Source organism: Manis pentadactyla, chromosome 1 (assembly GCF_030020395.1).
Source record: "Manis pentadactyla isolate mManPen7 chromosome 1, mManPen7.hap1, whole genome shotgun sequence".
Classification (NCBI taxonomy): Eukaryota; Metazoa; Chordata; class Mammalia; order Pholidota; family Manidae; genus Manis; species Manis pentadactyla.
Window position 1 is genome coordinate 127,797,090 of NC_080019.1, and position 25,301 is coordinate 127,822,390.

Here is a 25,301-nt window from a genome sequence, read left to right on the forward strand (position 1 = left end):
CTGTCAGGGGACATATTAGCAATGCAGAGAGTGAGTGGTCACCTGGTCTGTTACCTGTGGTCTTTCAAAATGGTAGGTCTTCAGTTTTAAGAAAAGAATGACAAAAATGTGCATTGCTGTTTACTTAATGGAAATAGAGAACCCAGGCCTTCTAGGCCTGTATTTGAGGCTCAGATTTCTAGTCCTTTATTAGCAACCATTGCCTGGAGGCCTCTACAACTGTGTCTTACAGCATCTGAAATCCATCATGGTCAGAGCCAAACCCTTTCATTGCCATTCCGCACCATCCATTCTTGCTGCTGCATGCTCTGTCACCATTAGTAACCGTTCTTCTCCCTGTCTCTCTATCTCAAGAATCTGCTTCATCTTCTCACTAACCCCCTTCTTCCAGATGGTCATCTGGTCTGGTATTTGCTCAAAGCTCTCAGCTCCCTCATCTTCCTTGGCCAGGCCTCTGGAGAGCCTTCTCCCTTTCCCACGTACTTCTCACTCCCCCACTGTCCTTCATAATTCTGCCAGCACATACTTGTTGAAATACATTTAATCTTGCCACTCTCCTGCTTAAAGCTTTCCTACTAGGCTCTGAATCACTAGTAGAATAAAGACAAACTCCTTACCCTTGCAAACGAGGTCCTTCATAATATATCTGTGGCCCACATTCTGCTCACTTCCCAGTGCCCATTCCTGTTTTCCAGCCACACTGTGCCATCTGCAGATCCTGCAGACACATGTGTATTGACAGGTGCTCTTCCCTTTCTGCAATGCCCCTTTTCCCTCATCTTCTCTGAAGATGTCTGTTGACTCATTAGTTCCCCATTTACCTGTTACCACCTCAACCCATCCCTCCCAGGGCCTGTGAACTTTTTTTTTAATCCACTGCAGTTAGCGTGCACATCTCTTAGAGCACAGCTTTATGCGTATGTACTTGTCCATCTCTGCAGGACTTGGAGTCTATGGTCAGCTACTGGGGCTTTACTAGGCATGGTACTTAATAAAGACTAGGTCTTCATAGATCTTTTTTCTGAAATAACCCCCAAAGAAGCCGTGGTATATGAAAAACAAATAGTACTCTTATTTATATGATTCTCAAAACCTAATAACATTTAAAGGGAAAAAAATATGTCATACCATAGTTTAAGAAAGAGCAAATAGTTAACAGTATTTAGCACTTACCATGAGCTTGATACATGTTAACTGCTCTCACCACATCCTGAGGTGGCTAATGTCATCATCCCATTTTAAAGATGAAGAAACTAAGTCACAGTAGTCATACCATAGCTGGTAGCTTCCAGAAGTGTGCTTTTAATTACTATACTGCAGCCCCTGTCTAGGACCTAGAGAACTATAACATATTACCTGGAGAATATTGCAGTGTGATTTTTTTCCTTGCAAAACGAAAAGGCTTCACAAAAACAGCTGTGATCAGTGATTCACCTAAAAACTAACACACTTCCAAGTGCACTTCATCACCCTGTACTTGCTACATTGGTTCCACTGTGCAAGGAGTGTCTGTATTTGGTATTTCAACTCTAGAAATTTCTCTGATATCAACTATAGATACTTTAAAAATAGGTAGTTGGCAAAGCAAGGAAGTGGGTTTGATGGAAGAGGGAGAAGTTGGCTCACTAATGGCGAATGAACTAAAAGTTTTACCTCTCAAAAAAACGCTTTTTCTAAATATTCTGGCTAATCCGTGACTTTGCTAACAGCAACAGGCTATGTTGTCTTCATCTTCACCATACAATTGAAGATATTTATTCAAGCCCTGAGATAAAGGGTCCAGAGGACCTTGGGCTCTGTAAGGCCTGCAGCCTGGGCCCCGTGGTTTGGCTCCCCCTTAAGGATAAACGGGACTGTGTCCCTCGTGAGGCACCATGCAGGTATCTGTTTGTTCCTGGGAACAGGGTCCCCAGCCAAGACTCTGGGGCCGGACATGGGGCTCCTACAGTTTGTGCAGAAAGGAGCCAAGTTTGGGGGCTGTGGTGCTTCCCTAGGAGAAGCACGTATTTTTTCACAGGAGAGATGAGGAGAAACCACAAAAGCAAGTAGCTTTCCTTCTTTTTTATGAAAAGATCCTTCACAGGGTGTCCCCAAAAGAAAGGTTAGACTACTGATTTGCTTTGTAGCTTTCTTTTTAGAGGGCTTTGTTGCCATTTTGTACACAGACCATCCATAGCTTTTGAGTGCCCTGTGCATAGAGACAGTGGGAAAGGATGCTAGGCACACAGTTTCTCTGAAAGGATACTTGTTCAGAGCATGTTCTCTTAGTACTCTCTGCAAAAATGCCAGCAGTCCTCCCAGCTACCCTGCCAGGCATCCCTCACCTGCTTCCTGCTTACGCTTCCCCAGCCCTGTCACCTATAATGTGCTAGCCTTGGAGGCTTTGCTTTCTGTACCACCGCCTCTTCCCCCAGCAGAACCGGAGGGCCGAGAGGACAGGGACTTTTGTCTGTTTCATTCTCAGCAACAACTTCAGTTTTATTGCCTGGAATGAAATATGTTAAATGACTAAAGATCATGTATTTCCAACCCTCCACCCAAAATATATATATAGATGACGTACACTTGGCAGCAGCCAAATCTTTAGACATGAGGAATTTGCACAATTTTCTGTCCTGGCATCTGATTAATTTAATCAAGATTTTGTTTCAACATCAAGATTTTTAAATGATTCTGAAAGTTTTTATCACCATAGGTGTTTCTCCTTAATCCTAGCTGTTACATAAAGCTGTCAGAAAAAGAACCTGCTTTTGATTATATATGACTTTTCTTGCCTCCGAGATAGTCTTTAAAAAAGCAATTTAGGTACCTTCCAAACTTAATAATTCTTAAGTCTTGCCAGAATATAATTTTCCCCCTTTCAGCACACTATTTATAATTTAAAATTCAGACAGCAAGTATACTACTGATAAATAATAAATAACAAATCTAAGAACAGTTTCTTATAGCGTTCAAACGATAGTGTCTCATCCACAAAATGAACAGTAATTTTTTAATATCAGTTGCTAAATCCATAGTCAGATATTTCCCTGAGCCCCAGAGATGGCCTTCAAGGCTTGTTTTTTCTACAGCAGATTCTATCCAGCACCTGTCTTGGCATCTCACATTCTTAATGCCTAGGATTCAGAACGAGCCTTTTGATATGATACCAGTGTGCTGAAGAGGCTGCGCATTTTCCTGTAAACCGCCTCATCCTTTGATTTGTCTGGTGTCTTGGGGGTAAGGGTAATATTTAGATTGTTTTGCTCTATTGCTGGAATATTCTACCCCACTATGACTATGTGCTGAGATAGTGGAGAAAAGATCAATTGTTTTTCAAACGTTCTATCCCAGCACTCCTTGTTTACCCCAAAGCTTGGCATTATTCCTCTCATCTCTGCTTATTGCCATCTTAACGCTTCAGAAGCTCACTGCATTAAGCAGAGCAGAGTTCACAAGCCAGTATGGAGAGAAGTTGATGTTAGGCTAAACTATCATTTTTATAATCTTTCTTAAATTTCTTTCATGTCTAGCACCTTTTAGTGAATACAATTTGTTTAATACTCAGAATTAGCAAGAACCTTAGTAACAAATACATCATTGAATTCAGCAGTGGTTTCTGTAGTATTCTATTAATATCATTGTGCCATGTGGTACTAGATTTCTGAAAATATAATATGTGACATAGAAGGGTGCTTTTTTTTAAGGATTGAGTAATTTTATATTCTTTAAGATCCTTCCTAAGACATCCCAACATCAGACTCTTTTATTATGCTTTCTAATAAAGAAGAAAATCAAGTTGCATGTAAATGTCATAGACTCTATCAATTCTGAGTGTTCTGGAGGACTATATAGTGGTATTTAGTCATGATACCATTTGTTCTTTAACATATATATTGAGCTATTCTCTGTCAGGCGCTGTGTGTGTGTGTGGCCTTTGTTTTATCATCTCTTACCTGGTACTCAGTGTGGATCAGGTGCTGTTCTAAGGGCATTACAAATACTAGCCCATTTGTTCCTCATCATACCTCTATGCATGAAGGAACATCTATGAATTTGCCATTTCACAGGTAAGGCTAAGGAGGCACAGAGAAGTTAAGCAACTTGCTCAAGGTCACAGAGCCAGGATTCTGATCCAGGCAGTCAGGAAGCACTTCACTGCACTGCAGGAGCACCTGCCTCCTTGGACCCTGCGCTCTGCCAGCTAGGAAGGAGGCAAGAGGCAGGGATCACTGTCAGGTCTGCTTCAGAATTTTGGAACTTGGACAGGCTGAAAACTCACTTTTTTTCATTATATCTCTTGTTTCAAATCAGGACAAAGCACGGTCTCACACTCTTCCCAAACCCACCCTACCCCTTAACCTACCTTCTATGCCAAAAATCTACAAACTTCTGTAAAGGGCTGGATAATAAACATTTTTGGCTCTGCAGGTGACATACCATCTTTTTCTTTTCTTCTTTATTTCCTTTTCTTTTTACAGTCCTTTAGATCTGTAAAGACCACCCTTAGCTCATAGACCATGTAAGAAGCAGCAGAAGGCTGTGGTTAGCCACTGCACCATGCCATGGCTCATTAATCCTTCTGGAGTAAGTACTCTGTGTGCTTGTAGCTGATTCCATTTCAGACTGCAGGTGTTCCTCTCTCCTACCACAGGGCCCTTGCATATATTCTGCTTCCTTTGCCTTGTGGAGAGCTACCTGAAGTCCCCAGGCTTCATTAACTTTGGGCCTTCTTCAGGTCACTTCAGTCATCCCTTCCTCATAGAGGCCTCACTGGACACTGCAGATCTGGGCCCGTCTCATTCTTCTGGGTCTCCTATCCGTTCATAATTGTTATCACGGTAGTAATTTCACAGTTATACAGATGATGTCATCATTTGTCTTTCTGGCCGTTAGCCCCGTGAGCTGCCCCGGCTCCCCAGCGTATGTCTAGCTGCCAGCACAGTGGCCCTAAGCAGCCTCCCAGCTTCCACTCTTGTCCCCTTAGAGTGATCCACCAAGCAATCAGAACCGTCTTGAAAACTTAAATCTGATTGAGTTATACAAATAAACATGCTCTTTCTTACCATAACCGATGTGGCCTGACTGGGTCATACCCTGCCCGCCCATGTCCGCCTCTTTCACTTAACACTTTTCCCCCTAAGCTCGCTAGCCCTTAGTTTGCTTTGCATCGCGGTAAGCTCGCCCTCGTGCCAGGGCCCTTGCACTTGCTCTTACTCCCACCTGGACCATCCACCCACCCTGACTCTCAGAATTCTGCGTCTCAGTTCCCATGGCCCTTCCTTGGTAGCCGTCCCCTAACCATCCTATTTGAAATGCTGCTCCATCCCACCTGCATCTGTTGTCATCACTGGTTAACACACCAGCCCCTTTTCTTTCTCTACAGTAATTATTTTTCTGCCCATTCCATGTGTTCACATTCCAAAATATATGTCCCAAAAAGCAGAAACTTTGTCGTATTCACTCATCTACCTCAGTGCCTGGAATAGCACCTGGCACTTGGTAAAAAGCACAGTAAATATTGCAGATTGAGTTAGAAGCATGTGACAGAAAGGGACTTAATAGAATGGTTCTGTAGGTGGGGGAATTAATACATTACCATTTCTTGTTCATTATCATTTGGTGCATACCCTTTTCAACTCAAACACTTACTATCCACTGACTAAAGAAAAGAATGTCTGAGTACCTGGTCTGTTCAGTTTTGCATTCCTCGCTGTTAAAACTCAGTGCCATATGAAATTCTATTACCATCAAGTGTTGTTATTCCTGATTATGCATTATATGGGTATCCCTGCTTCATCCTCACCCACTTTTCACATTCTACCAGCTCAGACACCTCTAGCTCACAAGAGTCACTTCCCCTTTGAATTTCTGAAGCGGGTAGTACACAGCACATCTGTTACTCATGCAGTCATTAGCATAGATTCTCTCACCTTGGATAGGCTTTCACTAACCATGTAATGGTGCTGCATCCCAATTTCAGGTTAAGATTGTGGCCTAAAGCTCACTCTTAATACCTGAGTCATGAATTTTTTGTGTCTTCATTTTGTCCTTATCTTCCTAAGGGAAGATCCAATATCCTGGAGTCCAGGGTAGGCTTAGGAACAGTCTGCAGGGAATGCCTTTATTTAGCAAATGACAGAAAACTCAGCCGGTGGTGGTGAGGGAGCCCTGGGCTGGTACAGTGATACCAAGATGCCACCTTTTTGTATCTTTCTATCTCACATCCTTACCTGCTCCTGCATCCTGATGTTAATCACCTAACATTGACTGTTGCGCTTCCAGGTAGGGAGAAAGTAGTGGGGCTGAATGAAGGGTAGGGGAACAAAAGCATTCTGACCTCTCAGTGTGAATCTTCTCACCTGCAAAGTACTATCCTTTCAAGAAGTCCAAGCAGGTGTCCTCTGGCATCTAATTATTTGGAAATGTGTGGGTTGCTCGGGCCTCCCCTATCTGCAAGGGAATTTTTCATTGTTTACATAAATGGAATCAGATGCTGTCCTCTGCTGTATCTGGCTTCTAACAGTGCTTTTAGGTGGGAGAGATACTGGCTTTTTCTTACTTAGCTGACTCTCCCCCTCTTGAAACATTTACTTGGAACCACAAAGAATTAGTCTCCTGTATTTTATATTTTCTTACAATTTTTGGCAACTTGTAATTTCCCTGATTTAACAGCAAGAATGTCAGATGCTGCTTTCCTCTGGGACAAACTGATTCTTGCAGCCATTGTTGCCTCCAGCATAGCCTGGCAGCAGTAAGAAGCAGGGCAGAGATGGGAAAAGCTGTTTGCCTGCTTAACAATTTTCTTTATTTCCTCTCTATTCCCAACTCTGGGAGACGCCTTCTTCCCCTTTCTAGATCAGTAAACATGTGCATGTCTGGGCACCTCCATGTTGAGACTGGTTCCACTGGCCTCTGGTTGGTGGTTACATTTTAGGAACTGACAACTGTTGCTCTCAGTGTCCACCCGTCACTGCAGTAGGTCAGGTTCCATGATTGTCCAATTCACATAAACCATGGGAATCAGAGCTTTCTCGTTGTTTCCTTTCCTTTTGTCTTACAAAGGTGAAGAAAAAAAGTCAGTCTTGACAGGACTATGAAAGAATAAATAGAGCTTCTTTAGAAATTGCATGTGGTGAATTGTTTTGCATGACTTAAACAAGGAGGAGGTAAAACTGGTGGTGTGTGAATCAAAATCTTTCACTATCTAAAGGGACTATCAGGGAGGCAACCATTAAGTGGAATCTATCAAGTTCAGCCTTTTCTTAGAAACACATGGAGAGTCGCCTTTCAAAGTAGTATATCCTTCACCAGAGTAAACTATTGCATGCTGATATACATTTCATCATCAGTGATTATTTTCCTAAAATAAACATAGTTGTGCACTGCTGCTTTAATAGTGTCCAAAGAGATAATTGAATTCATGGACATCTAAATTTAATTCCAGAAATCAACGCTATGGTAATAAGAACTGGACCTGAGGTCTCTTAGGCCAAGTAATTTGATTCTTCAGCCCATTGAACTATTATGTATCTCTGTTCCTCATTATCAATGCCAGTAAATCGGCTCAGGCAGATGAATGATGGATGAGCAACATGTATTACCCTCTTTCCCATGGGTAGACACATACTGGAATGCAGATTACTTTAAACACATGTTTTCATAAGCATGCTTTCTGTTTAGAGCTCTAAGACATTCAAATCGTAATAGAATAGGTTGCGGGAGTTTCTTCAGGGCTACCCCAGGTGGTCTTTTCACTATCCCACCTGGACACACAGTGCTGGGACCATCACTCTGTTAATGCTTCAAGAGAGCATGCACACTTCACAGTTTAAGAAGAATGCTGGTCTGATTTGATTCGTCTCCCTGGCTTTACCTTAATTTTCCGCTTAGTTTAGGAAACAATGTTACTGGTGACTGATTTGATGGAATATAGGAGAGAGCCCAAACACGATAAATGGGCTGGCGGTGTGCATCAGGCTGTTTTTATTCTATTCACTAGCAGTACAATGTTGAGAATTCAATAGAAAAATGAAGCAGAATACTGGGTAAAACTTGGAGCATCTGAGCAACTGTTCAGTTCCAGACTCTTTTGAAATGTTCCCTCAAGTCGTAGACTTTTGTGCAGGAATTCAGGGAATCAAGAAATCACTGATTGTGCTCTGTCTTTAAGCAGATGAAGGCTTATACCATCTGATTATCAATGCCAATGTTTTCTCTTCCTCTTCTTACCTATTTCTTCATGGTCTCGTGGAAACATTAAAATAACTGGCTAGGATCTTCTCTGTATTAATACTTCATTTATGAGCACACTTAATAAATTATTATTACTGTTACCCTGCTTAATAAGTCTCACCATATTCCTTTGATTAACCACATGCTTCAACTTCTTTGGGTGTGTTCATTTCTCGTACTTGCATCCTATTGAATCAGGATTGGGATGGGCCATACACATTTTTATAGAACTTTTATAATAAAAGTCCTTTAAATTCTGAGCTAATCAGGAAATTCCCTCTATCACTATATTCATCTCTCTACATGTCTTTCCTTTTTTCACCAACAGCAAAATATTTTTTGGCTGTTGTTCAGACTTTGAATTTTTTTGTAAGCTTTTTTGCCATCTTCCTTTCTGTCTTCTTGAACCTAGGAACCCTGCTGTTCTTTTTCCCTGACTTGTTTAAAATCTGATTTCCTGTACAATGCTGAACTTACACTAGCATTCCAGGCTTCAGGTTGTGGCTGACACAAACTATTCACGTTCCTGTCACTTCTCCCAACAATGAGCTGCTCTGCGTAGGCAAGAATCAGCTTGAGGGTGGTAATTCCTCCCTGCTGTCTCTTTTTTTGAGGAAATTTAAATGTCAGTATGGCATCCTTCAGTATATCCTGGTGTTGCCTCTAGTTATATAAGACCCGTGGCAGATGCTCAGCTAAGTTGAAATCCTACACCATGTCTGACTTTTTCTCCTGTGTTGGTTTTGTGATCTGATCAAAGTTGAAACGTTTATTTCACCTGTCTGGCCAGATGGCATGTCATACACATTTTCACTACTTAACATGTACATTCCTCTCTTTACTTATCATCTTTCAGTGCTCTTGACCATGTCTGCCGCTGGTAGGTACATGATTTCCACGAGGATATCTTACTAGGGCCTTCTGATTTTGTTCCATTTACACCATTTTTGCTATCCAGATTTGCTGAATTATTACTCACCACTGTGCATAAGTATTACATATTTAATTTCACAAATGTTTTTCCTGGCCCCCTTCCCAGTTATACTGGGGCTTACTGGTTACCTGTTACCATTATTCTCAGTACTACCTTGAGTATTTCAGTGGCTCCCAGGTGCTTTCTCCTGACCACCACCAGCGTGACCTGGGATCTTGTTAGAAATGCAGTTTCTTAGGCCCCATCCCAGATCCACTGATACAGAAACTCTAGGGTCGGTGCCTGGTAATCTCCTTTTAATAAGCCCTGCAGGTTACTCTGACACTTGCTGAAATTTAAAAACACTGAAATACCCAATACTCTACAAAGCTTACACAGTGAGCAAGAGTGGGGAACACAACTGTATCGTTTCAACAGCAACCCTGAGTGTGACAGATTCATTCAAGCTGGTTTCTTCCCCCTCATTTACAGTTTAAATTCGCAATACCATTATTTGAACCGGTTCCCACTTACACTTACTGAATATCTACTATGAAGATGCTGTGGGTTTCATATACATTATGATAAGTCATTTCCATAATACAGTGACCTCTGCTTTGGTAGTCCCTTCTTCCCCTCCCCCTCCCCCCAAGTCTGTTTAATAAACTGTGTGTTAGGGCCATTTTAAGTTTACAGAAAATCAGAGCAGAAAGTATCAGCTCCCCTCTATGCCCCTTCTGCCTGCCCCATCCCCATTTCTTCTGCTGTTAACGTTTTGCATTAATATAGTACATTTGATCCAACATTGATACATTACTAACTAAAGTTCATAGTTTACATTAGAGTTTACTTTTTGTGTTGTACGGTTCTAGTAACTTTGAGAAATGCATGATGTTGTATATCTACTGTTACAATATCTTGCAGGTACATTTCACTGCCTTAAAAATCCCATGTTCTGCCTACCCACCCCTCCCTTCCTCACCTTCAGCCCCAGCAACCGCTGACCTTGTGGTCTCCGTAAGTTTGCCTTTTCCAGAAAGTCATATGGTTAGAGTCACGGTATCCCTGTTTGTGCATATGTAACCTAAGAAATCCTGTGCCCAAGGGTCGAACATACAGGCCTACTGGGTTGGAATTCAGGGGTTGATCTGCTGATGTTAAGCCTTGTGTGTTTCTTCTTTGATCCCACTGTTCCCTCTCAAATTAACAAACTTCCTTGTTGTATCCCCCTCTTTTCTGAATTTGTTCTAAATGACTATCACTGTTATTCCTATGTCCCGCTCCAGTGAAGACAAAGTAGTGGAAGTAGCAGAGGAGGAGGAGGTGGCTGATGTTGAGGAAGAAGAAGCTGAGGATGACGAGGACGATGAGGATGGTGATGAGGTGGAGGAAGAGGCTGAGGAAGCCTACGAAGAGGCCACGGAGAGAACTACCAGCATTGCCACGACCACCACCACCACCACGGAGTCTGTAGAAGAGGTGGTCCGAGGTAATCCACTGTCTGTCTGGATTTTCTTTCTCAGGGAAAAGGGAAACATCATAGCAGAGTAGAAATTTCTACCCAGCCTACCACCACTGCCTTCCCCAGCCAGAAATAAAAACACAGAATAACAATTCTGCATACACATGTCAAATCATCAAGCTGCACACTAAGATCTGTGCATGTTATTGTATGTACCTCAATATAAAATTTAAAAAAATAAAGTATAATAAGTAAAAGAACAAATAAAATTAAGGTCATTGTGGAAAATAAAATAAAAACAGCTTGGCACCTCAAAAAAATAAAAATCCCTCTTACGTTTGTTGAACTCTTTTTGGTTTAACAAGCAGTCCAACAATTCATTTCAAATAATGTGAAATCCTATTATACACTGTTCTTTGCCTTGCATATGCTGCATGGCACAGCCCAACTCGTTCTGCAAAGCTCCACCACACCAGTTGCCCCTCATTTGACAAAGGCCCAGTTAGGTGGCCTCCATGGCTTTCCATGATTACTGGGTATTTATTGTACTCTCTTGTTTGTTGCCTCTTACACCACCTAGACTATAAATAAGCTCATTGACAACAGGTACTGGGTTTTACTCAATATTGTGCAAAGTGTCTGCCTTATAGAAAGTCTTAGATAAATCTTAGTGGCACAGTTTTAGTTAAATTGTATTAAAGAAGAATAGTACTTGGTGAGTTATCACGTTGTTTTTTTTGCTGTGTAATTTAAGTTGGATGATTTGTGTTGTCTTTACTCTGTTTTATTGGGGGAAGTAACAGCACCTTCTTCTAGAGGTAGATATAGTGTTATTATAGTAAGACTTTCTTTTCCTGTTTAATTAATGCTCCTATTGAGAATGTTGTGAGCTGAATGAATTGAAAGATTTCTTTCTTGTCTCCATGAAATAAAAGCAAGCAATTCAATTTACACTAAACAACAAAATGTTAATATAGCAGCTAGGGAATTATTGGGTTGTATTTCTTAAAGGGTATACATTTGTTTTGAAAATAGTAAAAGATGGTTCTAGAATTAGATTGAATGAGTATGGACAGAGTTACTACATTTTAATGTATTACAAATACTTTTAAAGTTTATCCACAAATGTTACAACATTGTAAGTTTTCCGCTCACTTTGTATTAAGGTAAAAGGATTTCAGCTCTATTGTTAAATTGGAGTTTACAATGGGCTACTTTCTTGCCTTAAATAGATTCCTAATGGCCACTGTAGAATATTCTTTCCTTCATTGGCATTTTTTATAACTTTACTGAGGCATAATTTATATATAACATTCATTCATTCATTTTTAAGTGTATGTTTAATTCAGTAGCTTTAATAAATTTACCAGATTGTGCAACCATTGCTATAATCCAATCTCAGAACATTCTCATCTTCCCAGTAAGATCCCTGATGTCCACTCAGTTAGTTCACCCTTGTTCTCTGCACCAGTCCCAAGCAACAATTAATCTACTTCATGTCTCTACCAGATTTGCCTCTTCCTGATATTTAATATAAGTAAGATCATATATATCTTCTTCTGTGCCTGACTTCTTTCACTTAACATAGTGTTTTCGAAGTTCTGTATTTCTTTAACTTGTAGCTTTTAAAACTTACCACTCAGCTTTCATACTGAGTAGAACAAACTCAGAGTTAACTTTGAATTCACTGAAAGTATCACATTCTTTAAGAAAAGAATATATAATATGAGATGGATTGTTTAACTTTTATCAATTCCCTGCCTAATGACAACTTGGTATTCAAGTTAGCACATAAGGGCTTGTATAAGCAGATACACATTTAAGTAAAAGCACATTTTGTTTGAACCATTGTTTTTCAGATACCCAAGGCATTCTTTCCCAGAGTGTTTCTCAGCATTTCTTAGGACCGTCTGTGGCACATCTGACTACATGAACTAGTTAACTCTGTTTTCCTTTCAGGGAAAAGATTTATCAGGGCTGCTTCTTGAAACCCTAAAAAATGTGTAACTACGAATTATGGCAGCTAGTATTCTGCAGCAGGACTGAAATTCTTGTGATTTCTATCACGATAGCTGTTTACATAATAATTAATGTCCACTTATTCCACATTAGTTTTTGGAGCACCTTGTTGGTACACGTCATTTTGCTAGGCTCAGTGGATCATATGATGAGAACACACAGGATAGCTGACCCTCATGAATGTTCAAACCTTGTAGGAAATATAAGTCAAAGAAATACAGAGTCATCTATGTTGTAAAAAGTATGAGCCCACAGCCTACTTGGAAAAGCTCAAGAGGTTGATCAAAGGAGGGTCTAAGGAGGAGATGACATCTGAACTAGACGTGGCTGGCCTGGCCATGGGTCTCCCAGTAAAGGTTGCTACAGCATACCTGAGAGTCTGTCAGAATAGCAAAACAAATTTGGTACCATGGGAGTGTGCATGGCATGTTTGGGAGACAGGTCAGTGTGGTTTAAACTAGAGCAGATCTCTTACATAAATTACAAAAATTCAGGTTGGGACGAAAATGTGGTGACCTTCATTGCCAGGCCAGCAAGTATGGGCATTAGCTGGGGTGATCAGTTTAGGACCTACTGTGTGCTGAGGAGGGACAGAAAGTTTTTTGGCATTACTGCTATAGAGGGGATGGGGGAGCAGGGAGTGACAATTTATACAATATAGTGAGAGAATGCCAGATAAACTTATGTCCATATTCCACACCAAGACAGAAGGCTCCTGAGATAATGTGGTCTTGTTATGTTCTGAATAAATTAAGTTCTTCTTGCATGAGGTTTACTTGAAATGTAGCATTATTAGCTAATTAGATAGAACATGGACATACCTGTTGCAGTGCTTTCTTTAGAAACACAAAGGCAAAAGGAAATTTTTTAAAAATCTCCCAGCTGGAGATTAAAAATGACAAAAGAAGCTAGCCCTAAAAGATAAGTTAATAATGTTGATGGCAAGAAGAGCAATAAAAGTGACCTTTGAAATGACCTGGTCACAACTGTTAGAGGTACCGACTGTTAATGCCAGAAAAAGAAGAGCCTGTAGGGGGAATCCATCTATTCCATCTAAGACCCCTGACATGAACAGAAGGAATAATCGAGGCAAGTCTTTCTGGGAAAGGAGGCCTAAGGGAAGAAACATGTTACAGTGAATTGTGTCCATGTCAGAGACTTATCTCTATTGCTTGCTAATTCCAGTGAAAGAGTGATTTTAGTGGGTAATACTAATGGGGTCAGCCATGTAGAGCCCTTTCCTGTCATTTCATTGGTGCAGGCTAGTTATGGTTCTTCCCTGATGAAGAGCAACAGCAGTGCCAAAGGTGATTGCTAACTTTGTAAAACTCTAATTATGAGTAACCTGCCCCTGTGCTGAAAATAAAACTCAGAAGGGACTTAGATGAAAGAGATTGAAAGGAGGTTTATAATTTAGTTTTCAGTGTTAATCTTCCAGTGCCCAAGAGGAAAATGTGATTTACAACCATACTTTATAAGAAAATTGTTTCTTTATTACCAACATATTGCTACTAATACAAGTCCTTAACAGTTTCATTGAAAAACTCTGAAGTTTGTAACCCCTTAAAATTTGACAGAAGAAAAACATAGGACAACTCAGCATAATCATAACATTTCAGCCCTCGTGTATTAAAATCAATGATACTGAAGTGGAAGATGCAGTTTCTTAACTGTGTTACTGATTCCAGAGGAGAAAGGTATTGATTGAAAGTGAACACTACTACTACAATTTCCATCTGGCTTTAGGATTTATTGTTTTTGATGGTTGAGAATAACTTGGATATTGATCTAATGGAATAAGACACTACCAATTTGAGTAAAACAATAGTAAGTTTAGAAACTTGCTCCAAGAAGGGATTACACTTCATAAACCCAAGAAGACAGGGTAATTTCTGACCCATGTATTAACTCAGAATTATGATGAAACATTGGCATTATAATCCATGGCATAATCTTTTATTTAATCTCACTGCTTTGTTCATCCAGAGTAACTGGGGTTTTTTCTTTATGCTTATTTATTCACCAAGCACTCATTGTGCCCTTGCTCCTGTGGAAGGTGTCACGGGGGATTGATTGTTGCTCTGTTGTGGCAGATTGGACTGGAGTTCTTTCAGGACATCACTCCCCTTGCCCCTTAAGACACTGGTTTTATCTTTTAATCCTGTAACTGTGCTGTGTGGTAAAAATTTTACTTCCCTATTTAAAGGTAGGTGGTGAAGCCAGATTTGGACCCAGATGAGCCAGGGTATTTCTACTGCATTAACATCAAAATTTTCTTTTTCCTTTTCCTTTTGTTTATAAATACACTAGTTCAATTTAACCTGTTCAACCTGTGCTCCCTTGTACATATGTATTCCTTCAATATAAGAATGTATTCATTTTTGAATGAGTTAATGTTCATGCTGAACATTTCCTAAATTTTAGAATTCTTATTTAAATAATAAGAATGACCAGGGGTCAGCAAACTATGGCCATGGGCCAAATAAAGCTTGCCACCTGTTTTCTAATAAAAAGGTTTTATTAGGACCCAGCCAGCCCCATTTGTTTACACATTGTCAATGGCTGCTTTCATACCACAGAGGCGGAGTGGAGTAGTTGGAAGAAACAGCGTATGTCCTGCAAAACTGAAAATATTTCCTGACTGGGTCTTCATAGAAAACTCCTGATTTTGATCATTAGAAAAATACAAGGAAGTACTCTATATTTTTCAGATGCTACCATGCCAAGTTAATTTCATTAAGATAGTTTTATTGTGGTTAGAGGCAAACTCAACATTGTGTTTTAAGAGAGAATTTTTAATAATTTTACGGCCTTAGGCCAGCTAAGTAGCCTTGTTAAGTCTTATTTTTTTCCAGTGTGCAGTGTAAATGCTGACATAATGTGGCATGATTGTTTATAGATCCATATTAAGCATTTACCATAATGCCTGGCACACTGTCAGTGATCGGTTTGTTATAGAAGCACACGCTGTCCAATCAAATCCTGGCTCTACAACATACTGTATAAATTTGTATCAATCAAATAGTCTTTAAGCCCCATTGCTCCCCTCTGTAAAATGGGGTTTAATAATATAGACTTCAGTTTAATAAATGTGAGAATCCAATGAAGTGATCCATAGGAAGCCCTTGTACAGTTCCTGGTAGATATAAGTGCTCAGGTAACCTACGGTGCTGTAGTTGTCATGGTTATAAGTATCCTCTGATCCTCCAGACAACTCATGTTTACTACTTATTGGGCATGGAAAAGGTAAACCAACAGATTGCTTTTTTTTTTTTTTTAATTATGAAAAGCATAAACATGAAGTATCCCTTTCTAGTGGTGTAATAGAACTGGTATTTATAGACATGTTCAGAATAAAAAGCTTAAACTCGGTTTCTTGATTAAAAATTTTTTGTGAATATATATTGTATATTAAATGTCCGTAGCTAAATTTTGTGTCCAGCTGAAAACTGAACCAAGATAGTATTAAATGCCATTACATTTCAGGATAGCAGGGCATGCAGGTATTTTGAACCTGGTAGAAGTATAGTGACACTGATCTAGGTGGCTCTTCAGGCATCTCACGTGATGATGGCATTAAAAAATTTGAACTAAATGTTTGCTTCGGCCTAGGTGATGGAACTCCACCAGAGGGAGAATTGTTCTCCCTCTGGTACCCATGAATCTGGGAGAAGCACCATCAGTCGGGCTTCGTACTGGTTGCTCAGGGCACAGGGGTGTGAGCAGTTGGTGACTCAGGTTGCTTCCAGCCAGACCTGCTGGCTTCCTTGGAGAGCTGGAGAGGAGCGGTGGCAGCGCTGAACAAGGGAAGTGCTCAGCCTGGAGGCAGAAGTTTCAACTAAGGTGTTGCCAAGAAGTTGGCATTTGAATGATTTTTAAAGGAGGGTAGGGATTTCCTAGTCAATGAAGCACCCAAGTGAAGTGAATCCAAGAAGTTTCCTTGTCAGAAATAAATTAGAACGGCTTGGGGTGATCTCAAGGGTAGAGGAAACAAAGCTTAGCTTAATTCTCATGTCTTCATTGTTAACTTTTCTGTAATGGATGTGACATTTAGAAGGTATCCTACAATTCAACAAGTATTGCTTGTTATTCATGTTTAATTATTCACAAGGGTTCGCGAAAACTGTGAGCGTGAGTTTGTACTCACGTACTTTTGTTGGAGACCTCCCAGCAGTGCACTGTACCAAAAGGAAAAAAGAGTGCCCCTTTCTGTGTGGGAACAAGGCAGACAGACAGTAGCTCCTCCCTTCTGAGGAAGCCTTTCCTTCTGTGTTACGACTACAGCTAGTGAGGTCCACTCCTGTTCCTGGACCAGCATGTGGCGTCCTTTCTGATGATGTTGAGAGAACTGGCATCAGCACTGGGCAGAGATGGGACAGTTGGCAACCTGTTATTTTTTGCCCTGTGTCATGACGGCCACTGAGCCACTGATTTTGAGGTGTTCGATGCATGCTTGTATAGAGGCAGAGTGAAGCATGGCATTGACAAGCTTCCCTCCACAGACTTCCATGGTCCTAATTAAGAAAGTCTGCTCAGAGAGTCTGCTTACAATGTGGTGGTGAGGAAAACAGCCGTGTAAAAATTTTGTGAGTATGTGTGCATACGTAATTCTCTATTTTTTAGTAAAAAATTTGTTGAGATATAATCTGATACCATAAAGTGTAAAATTCAGAGGTTTAGTTGAACATTCACAGAGATCTGCCGCACCACATAGAAAATTATATCTTTGAACTTCGTTTTGCTTGGAATGTTACTTGGTTATTCATGCTTGCTTTTTATCTTTCATTTCTACACTGTTTTCTGTTTCTGTCGAGGTTCTTTAATTCAGTGTTTGAATAAAGCAAATAATCTACTAAAGGTATTTTGACATAATTATGTCTAAATTTGTTAAAAATTGAAAATATTTCCAGTCCAATTAAAGACCAGGAATTACATTTTTTAAAATACTGTCTTGGTCGTGTTTTTCCCCAGATCAGTTGCTGTTCAAAAATACACAAGTGTCTGACACAACAACTGTAGGCATTTACACCACATAGAGTTTTACAATTAATAAACCAAACTTATTAAAAGAAATCCAGCAAATGAGCAAACACTTCCAGTTAGACTTGCATGCCATTTTCAGAGGCGTGCCTTCTTAGCCAATCTGTATGCGTGACTGAGGAAAGGCTCAGATTCCATGGGCAGGAGGCAGAGTTGTAGGCTTTAATGGAAATTTTTAGTGTCCTTGTAAAAAAGGAAACAGAGAGAACTTTCTGGAGTTTTAAAGGAAGGCAGATTATAGCCTGAATACCTGTTTCTGTCAGCCTGGAGACATCTCGCCCTCCTAAAAATTCATGTTTGGTTTCCAGCAGCCTCTTCCCAGTATCTGACTTTGTGAGATTCTGTTAGAAGAGTGAGAAGCCAAGGGGAGACCAGTGACTCAATGTCATACAAAAATGATGTTTAAGAAAACCCTTCAGCCCTCAAAGACAGCAGCCCAAATTTTAAAAATTAAGAGACTCTCAAAATGGTAAAGAGTTTAAAGGACTGTTAACTATATTTAGTTTGTAAAACGTTAAGCCTGTTCAGGTACTTAATTGTGAGGGGGAATTATCTCTCTTTCTTAAATTTCTTTATGTTCTTGTTGGATATAATTTCTGGGACAGAATATGAAAATATCATAGAATATGGACAGACATTGCTTGTTATTTGGATGTGACTTTAAGATCCTGATGTTTTGTGATAAAAGCAAAGAAAGGCTTTGCTGGCCAATTCTTGTGATTAAATCAGTTCTAGGCTCTAATAGCAATCATAACCCAGGATATCTGAGGTGTTGGTTATTGCCACACAGTAGTCTGGGTCTTGTATTTGGATTAAATTACTAAAATACAACATGAATCTTTCTGCGGTTTACTCGGGCTGTGGCAGGGTTACTCAATCTCAGCTTAGTCAGTGTTTGGGGCCAGATCATCCTCTGTTGTGGGGAACTCTCCTGGTCACTCTAGGGTGTTTTCTAGCATCCCTGGCCTCTATCCACTAGATACTAATAGCACTCCCCAGTTGGGACAGCCCAAAATATCTCTCGTTGTTGCTGTATGTCCCCTGGGAGGGTGGTGGGGGCAAAATTTCTCTGGTTGCAAACCACGGGGCCATGATACTGAGCTCTGCAGTGATGGCCAGCTTTAAATATAGGAGCAGAAAAGTACCTGCAATACTTTGCCTCATCTTAATGTCAGCTCTAACACTAGTTCAGTACTTTGCACATTGTAGAGAGCCAGTGAACATTTTTTTAAGAAGAATAAGTAAACAAAATATGCCAAAACAAAGATGATAAGTATTTCTTTGTATGGTAAAAACAGATATTTGATATGTAATGTATTTTCATAGCTTGTATTTAGAGACATATCAGGATAAAATTTTTGTGCTTTAAACATTACATGTCCATATTTGCCATATAAGCAGTGAGAGATGGAGGAAAACTGCCCTCCTAGTTTTGTTTTGAATTCTTCCAAAAGCAATTCACTCCCCTGTAAACTTTTCCAAAATAGCACACAGTGGTTAGCAGCCATATAACAATCCAGTACTGACGGTTTCTACTGGAGGCTATTCCTTCTTTCCTGCTGGGTACAGTGATGAGACCAAGTTAACATGGTGAAGTGGACACGCTCTGCCTTCCCCAGAAAAGATCATGGAACAGCAAGACCATCCTTCTAAAACCCTGACTCTCTTATCTAGAAGCATCTTCTTATTGCAAGAACAGAAACTCCATTTAATCCTTTATTTACAAAGAAGTGGTACAGAGAAAGTAAATTCCAAGCTCCCAAGCTTTTTGCTTTTTTATTTCTCTAAATTAGCCTAAAAGCTTCGGTATTTCTAATGTTCTGGCATGCTACAAGAACATTATCACTCGAATTCAGATTTCTGGGAGTTCTAAGTTTTCATAGACTTAAATATGAGTAAGAAAATTATATTGGTATTGGATTTAAGACACAAGTATTGCAACTTTTAATATTGCTTAAGACAGAACTTTAGAGTAAAATATGTATAGATAACTTTTTGAGATAAGTATTTGAATCTTACAAACTCTACTAAAATATATTTTATCTCACTTTTCCCAAATATCTTTGATTTTTAATAAACTTTTTATTTTCTTAATCCTTCCACCATGATAATTTTGTAAAGTGATTGAACTTTATGTATCTTGTTTTGATATTTCAACTGCACATTGAAGATATGATGGACCCCACTGCTTCTCAAACATTAATGACCACTCACGTCACTCAAAGGCACTTGCTAAACATAGATTGTGAGCCAATAGGTCTGAAATGAGTCCTGAGTTCCAGGTGATGCTGGCCCTACCGGTCCATGGACTGCACTTTGAAGAGTCGTCTCTAGAAGCATTTCATGCCTCCCATACTATGCAGGAAGTTGAAAGGGAAAACATCCTTATCTGCAGTGGTGTTCTCAATATATTATCAGATGTCACCAAGTATGAAAATCCTGATGTGTCTTCTCACTGAGCAATATTGTAAAAATTCATCTCTCAAGACCAAGCATATTAGAAAACCCTTAACATTTCCCTACATGTATAATTATTAACTAATTTGTCTTATGTCCCTCTTCCCTCTCATTAGTTGGTGTAGACAACTCCTGTTAACCTGTAAAAGCTGTTACTTTCAAGTATAGAGGAATTTTGTGAGCCATAACCATTGGTACCTTGAAATACTAATGGCAGGAGCATTTATACTATAAAAGTCAGCAAACACTATAAACCAGTTTTAGTTTTGTTTTCTGGAGACAACCAGTTCCCCAGCATACCCCACCTCTCTGCCCATAAGATCACTTCCCCTTATTGCCAGCAACGGACAGGACATGTTGCATCAGTTTAGAACTTCTTGTAGTATTGTGTTTTTCTTCAGACTAACCACCCAGCATAGTGGAAAATAAGTATATTCCCCTAACAAAGAGGAAACAAAGGTATCAGGAAAAGTCAGCAGGCTGCCTTTTTGTGAATGTTCACTGCTCCCACCAATGCACAAATACTGATTAGTCTAAACACGTACAAGTTGATCTCCTTCAGGGAATGTTTTATAAATACTTTTTCATTATGGAAAATGTGAGAATTGGGTCAGGTATAATTGGAATGACAGATGTATTGGATAGCCTCAGAGAATCAACACGATTCAGTAAAAGGCTAGCCAACTGCAGATATCTTCTGGAGACTTCTGTGACAAATTAGCACCAGTCATTTCGTACTGAGTCAGTGATTTCATTACCGTGCACAGCTGTTCCCATCATTTGTTTATATATTTCAACCCATATTTGGGGCTTAAGTGAGATTTGTTATAAGACTAGTTCAAGTTTGCTTGCCTAATTTTATATGCCTCTACTCAGTAACACATGATTACTGGATAATAAATATCTGATCATTTATTGCCCTGGATCAGAATTACTTTCTATTGGATGTTTTTTGATAACCTCTTGTATTTGCAAGCACATTATAAATTCCCTGTTCGATAAAAGTACATGTATCTATGGCTCCAAAAAATATATTCTTAAATAATAACTAGCTTTCTCATATGTTCACTTTTTAACTTTTTCATCTATAAGAATCACACAAATTTGTCTAGTTTTTTAAAGCTTCCTTGAAGTAAGCCATTTTCATTATTAATGGATTTAATGATTTGGCAGATCAACATGTGTTTGAGATACTATAGATTAGCATATTTAATACATTTCAGTGCTCTGTCTTTGTTTTTATTTTACTTTTAACATTAAATGGGTAATTTAATAAGCTCTGCTTTTGAGAAGGTCAGACTGTAGTTGTCTTCTTATATTTGTCCTTTCTACTCTAAAATTGCAAGATAAGTAATTTTTAACTCAAGAAAGTAGTATATATTTGTACTGTATGTGAATTTTAACGCATATATTTTTGCATCATGCAGAGAATTCATGCTACTTTTCTGTGTTTTTTTGCTGGATCAATATATTTAATTCCTAGCTTGCTATAAATAACTCTATAGTTTGATTAGTTTGATAGTAAGATAGGTTGGTTGCTTTCTCAAAATTTATACATTCAAACATCATACATTCCATATGAAAGTTTTATTTTACATACATTCCTATATTCTGAAAATAATTGAAATATTTACTAAAAATGAAATAATTTTAAAAAGCTGTATCTTCCAGAATTTTTCTTTAGTTACTGCTTTATTTAAAGCTAATTAATTGACTAACCTCTTAGCTTTGCTTTTTAAGAAGTCATTATAATTATCAGATATTAGAAAGTGAGGATTTTCTCCTGGTTACAACTTTCACAACATTCTTCATGCTGAATTTTCTTAAAAGTGAAAATTAGCTTTCTAACTTTGGTTGCCCACAACAATTTTGCTCTGGTTTGACATCTATTCAGTTAATTTTTTGTGGTGAAGCATTATTGTTTGAACAGAGAATGTCATCGTTTTATATAATGTGGGAGCTCTAGCTGTGCTTTATATAGTATTTGTATGTTAATTTTTAGAAAGTGGAATTTAGTGTTGAACCCAGCCCAAATCTCAGCAAGAGCCTGCCTTGCAAAGAAAGATACAAAATGCACTGAGCTTGTTTTTAAGCACATGAACTCTCATACTACTTTGTGTACACTAGCATTTCAGTTTACTGAATGACCTTTTGTCTTGCAGGGTGCATAGGACTGTTACAAAAGAAGTGATAAGCCTTCTCTGCCAGCAGAGTTCTGTTAGATGAATATTAGAAAACCTACTTGTGATCTTAGAATTATCAGAATTAATATGAGTAAACAGATATTATCATTGCTTAGATGTCTGTGTAAGTCTCTGCCTAAGTTACTGTCTAACTTTAAACATTCTCTCTGAGAAATATCCCTGCTTCTATTATTCTGGGAAAATTTTCTCCTTTATTATTATATGTGACATTTACTTTGAATAGAAATGACAATGGATTGGAATTTTTTTTAATGTAACAAATGAATTTTAAATGTGTCTTTTTATTATTTTAGATTTTGAAAGGAGAATGAAGATGAGAAAGGGAAATGCAGTTTGAATTTTCACATAGATTCTGTTTAGGATTACAGTAGGTAATGTCTGATTTTACATCCTCTACGTTTAGTGGATGAGATTGAAAATAATTTTCCACTGAGTGGTTATTGTGATTAAAATAAAATATGTTTTTCACTGAATTTCCCTTTGTGAGTTCCATAGATTAAGAAGGAAGAAATTTTTCTGTTCAGAAAAATAATGTAACTATAAGCATTTAAAATATGTCTTGAGATTTCTTCTATGAATCTAGTCATGCAGCTTATAAATGGTGTATTTTGGGACACAGTGCTTGAAAACAGTTCTGCATTGTTCAAATCTTATTTGGATAGATTCTCGTATTTCTGGTAATTTCTTATTGCTGGAAAGAAATGTAAAAGGAAAGTTTCTCAAATTGAGATTTGTAGCCCTCTGGAGTATTACTCTGAAGCTGTAAGAGATTAAGGAAAGAGACAAGATGAGAATTCTAAAGCAAACTGAACTACCAGCATACCTGGTACAGGGTTATTAATGTGATGTGTGTTTACATTTTCTGGAGTTAATTGTAGAGTCACATGCAGTGTAAGGATTAATACAGAGTTATCCTGTATAGTCTTTACCTGGTTTTCCCCATCTGTAGTGCAATATCACAACTGTGAAGATGACATTGATCACTTAACCCTTCCTTAGCCCAAGGATATGCCCTGGATTCTCACTCACTTCCCGGAGTCCTTCACCATCTCCTGAATACCTATTAATTCTGCTTGTAAAATCATCAGCATAAGACTTCCCCAGTGCTCACCCATGCCCCCCCGCCCCTCCACCTTTCCCAAACTAAGCAAAGGTTCTCTTTTCAACCACATGAACAAATTTTCTGGAATGATGAAAAATTAGAGAGAAGGTCAGAGAGACCCAACAGTAGAGTAGGAACATAATTATGAATAATTGATGAAGAAGCTCCATTCCACTCCAAGTCCCCTCTGAATTCAGTTTTACTGCTTTTAGAAGTTGATGGTTCTAGTTGTAGCCACAGGGAAAGTCATGGGAAAGTGATGGTTGACAGCAACACGGATAATTGGCAGGATTATAACGAGATACCATTTCTCGCCTGTCTGTGCTCGCTCAGGTGTGGGGCAGCGGGTATGCATCCCTCCTGTCAACAGATCATAACCAGCTGGACAGGGTGATTGTCTTTGAGAGGTTCTACTGTGACAGACACACTGTCACCCCTGTTCTTTCAATCTCACAGACCTGCATGGCTTGATATGTGTTTGGCATTAGATTATTATACACTGTTATGCCAACTCTGACCACATTATCTCAAATACCCTTTTTTAATGTGAGTGCCATAAGATTGGTCACTATTCCTCATGATGTCCACATACACCAAAGTCATGAAACTGAGACCATTCAGTGTCAGGAGTGCACAAGTCCTGAAAATGTCAGGATAGCCAATGAAACACTCCCCAAATGGAGACTGTGTCACTCTTTTCTTTGCCTTTTCATATTAATGGATCAAGACTCCTGTAAGTGCAGACTCCCACAGGCTTTGTGGGTACATCATGTAGGCTTATCCTGCTTACTTAATTGACATACAAATGGATTTTGAGTTGTGAATGCTTTTTCTTGTTGATTGGGTCTCTAAATTCAGCTGCAACAAAGGGTTTCATAGCCATTTAGAATGAGGCAGAAGAAAAATTAAATTAATGAAATAAAAATGCATGTGGACCTCTAAGTTACCACTGTTTCCCTCGTGGTATAGGAAAGTGGTAACATTGCAGTGTCATTTGAGTTCTGGACTAGGAGGCTTTGCTTTTATCAAAATTGTTACTAGGTTACACACCAAGGGCAAATATCTATCATCAGTCATCTCCTTTGATCATCATTCTTTTTATCCCATCACTTAGCTTACACCCACCTGAAATCTTACCACCCTTATTTAGTACACAAGAGATATCATAAAGACAGTTCCCTACCCTTGCATAGCTGTAACAGGCAGAGCCCACATATTTGGTGTTCTAAGAGGCATAATGTGTGAGGATCCGCATGGGTTGTTGAGGACGGTGAGTTTTGTTGCCCAAGCTCCTGTCGCTTAGGGCTGTGCCGTGGGGTGACGGCATTCTGGGACTCCCTTGGAGGCAGGAGCCCCTTCAGCTCCAGTGCCGTCTCCAGTCACACTGCAGGCTCAGAAGACACCATCGCCTGGCAGTCTTACCAGAAGTAGGACAGCCTGAGGAAGAGACGGAGATGTGTGTTATGTCTGAGGAGCAAGGAAGAGTGTGTCACATGAACGTGTGCAGATCGGTGAGGAAAATACGGAGCCAGGAAAAGCCAACCAGCAGGTGGTTCTTAAAACTGAGAGAGAAGTTAGGCCCGAAAGCGAACAGATGATGGCACGCCTCTGGGACGTGCCTGGCCTTTTGCTCTGCAGCCCAGAAGCTGCTTTGTCAGTAACTGAGATCACACCCCACCCCCCAAAAAAACTGTTTTACCCTTTTTAAGTTAGAACGCCAGTCCTTTAGTTTTGCAGAGGATAAATCAGATTGCCAAGTGTATGGGATACCTGTGTGAATGTGTTGGCAGATTTTCTTTCTGCATAGAATTTTCCTTAAGAAGTAAAACTGAGAACATCATGCTCCGTAAGCATGAGCTTTGAAAGAAGCAGTGCTGAACCAGATGACCT

The 25,301-nt window shown here is 39.4% G+C and overlaps 1 protein-coding gene across 7 annotated transcripts in view; it reads left to right on the top strand.

Annotated features, from left to right (window-relative positions):
* Window positions 1-25,301, top strand: part of APP (amyloid beta precursor protein) — a 260,328-nt gene that overhangs the window by 131,223 nt on the left and 103,804 nt on the right. For all 7 annotated transcript variants that reach the window (XM_036875238.2, XM_036875241.2, XM_036875242.2 and 4 more), the window contains exon 6: window positions 10,414-10,616. In XM_036875238.2, coding sequence (XP_036731133.1) covers window positions 10,414-10,616 — 203 coding nt within the window. The remainder of the gene's footprint in view (window positions 1-10,413; window positions 10,617-25,301) is intronic.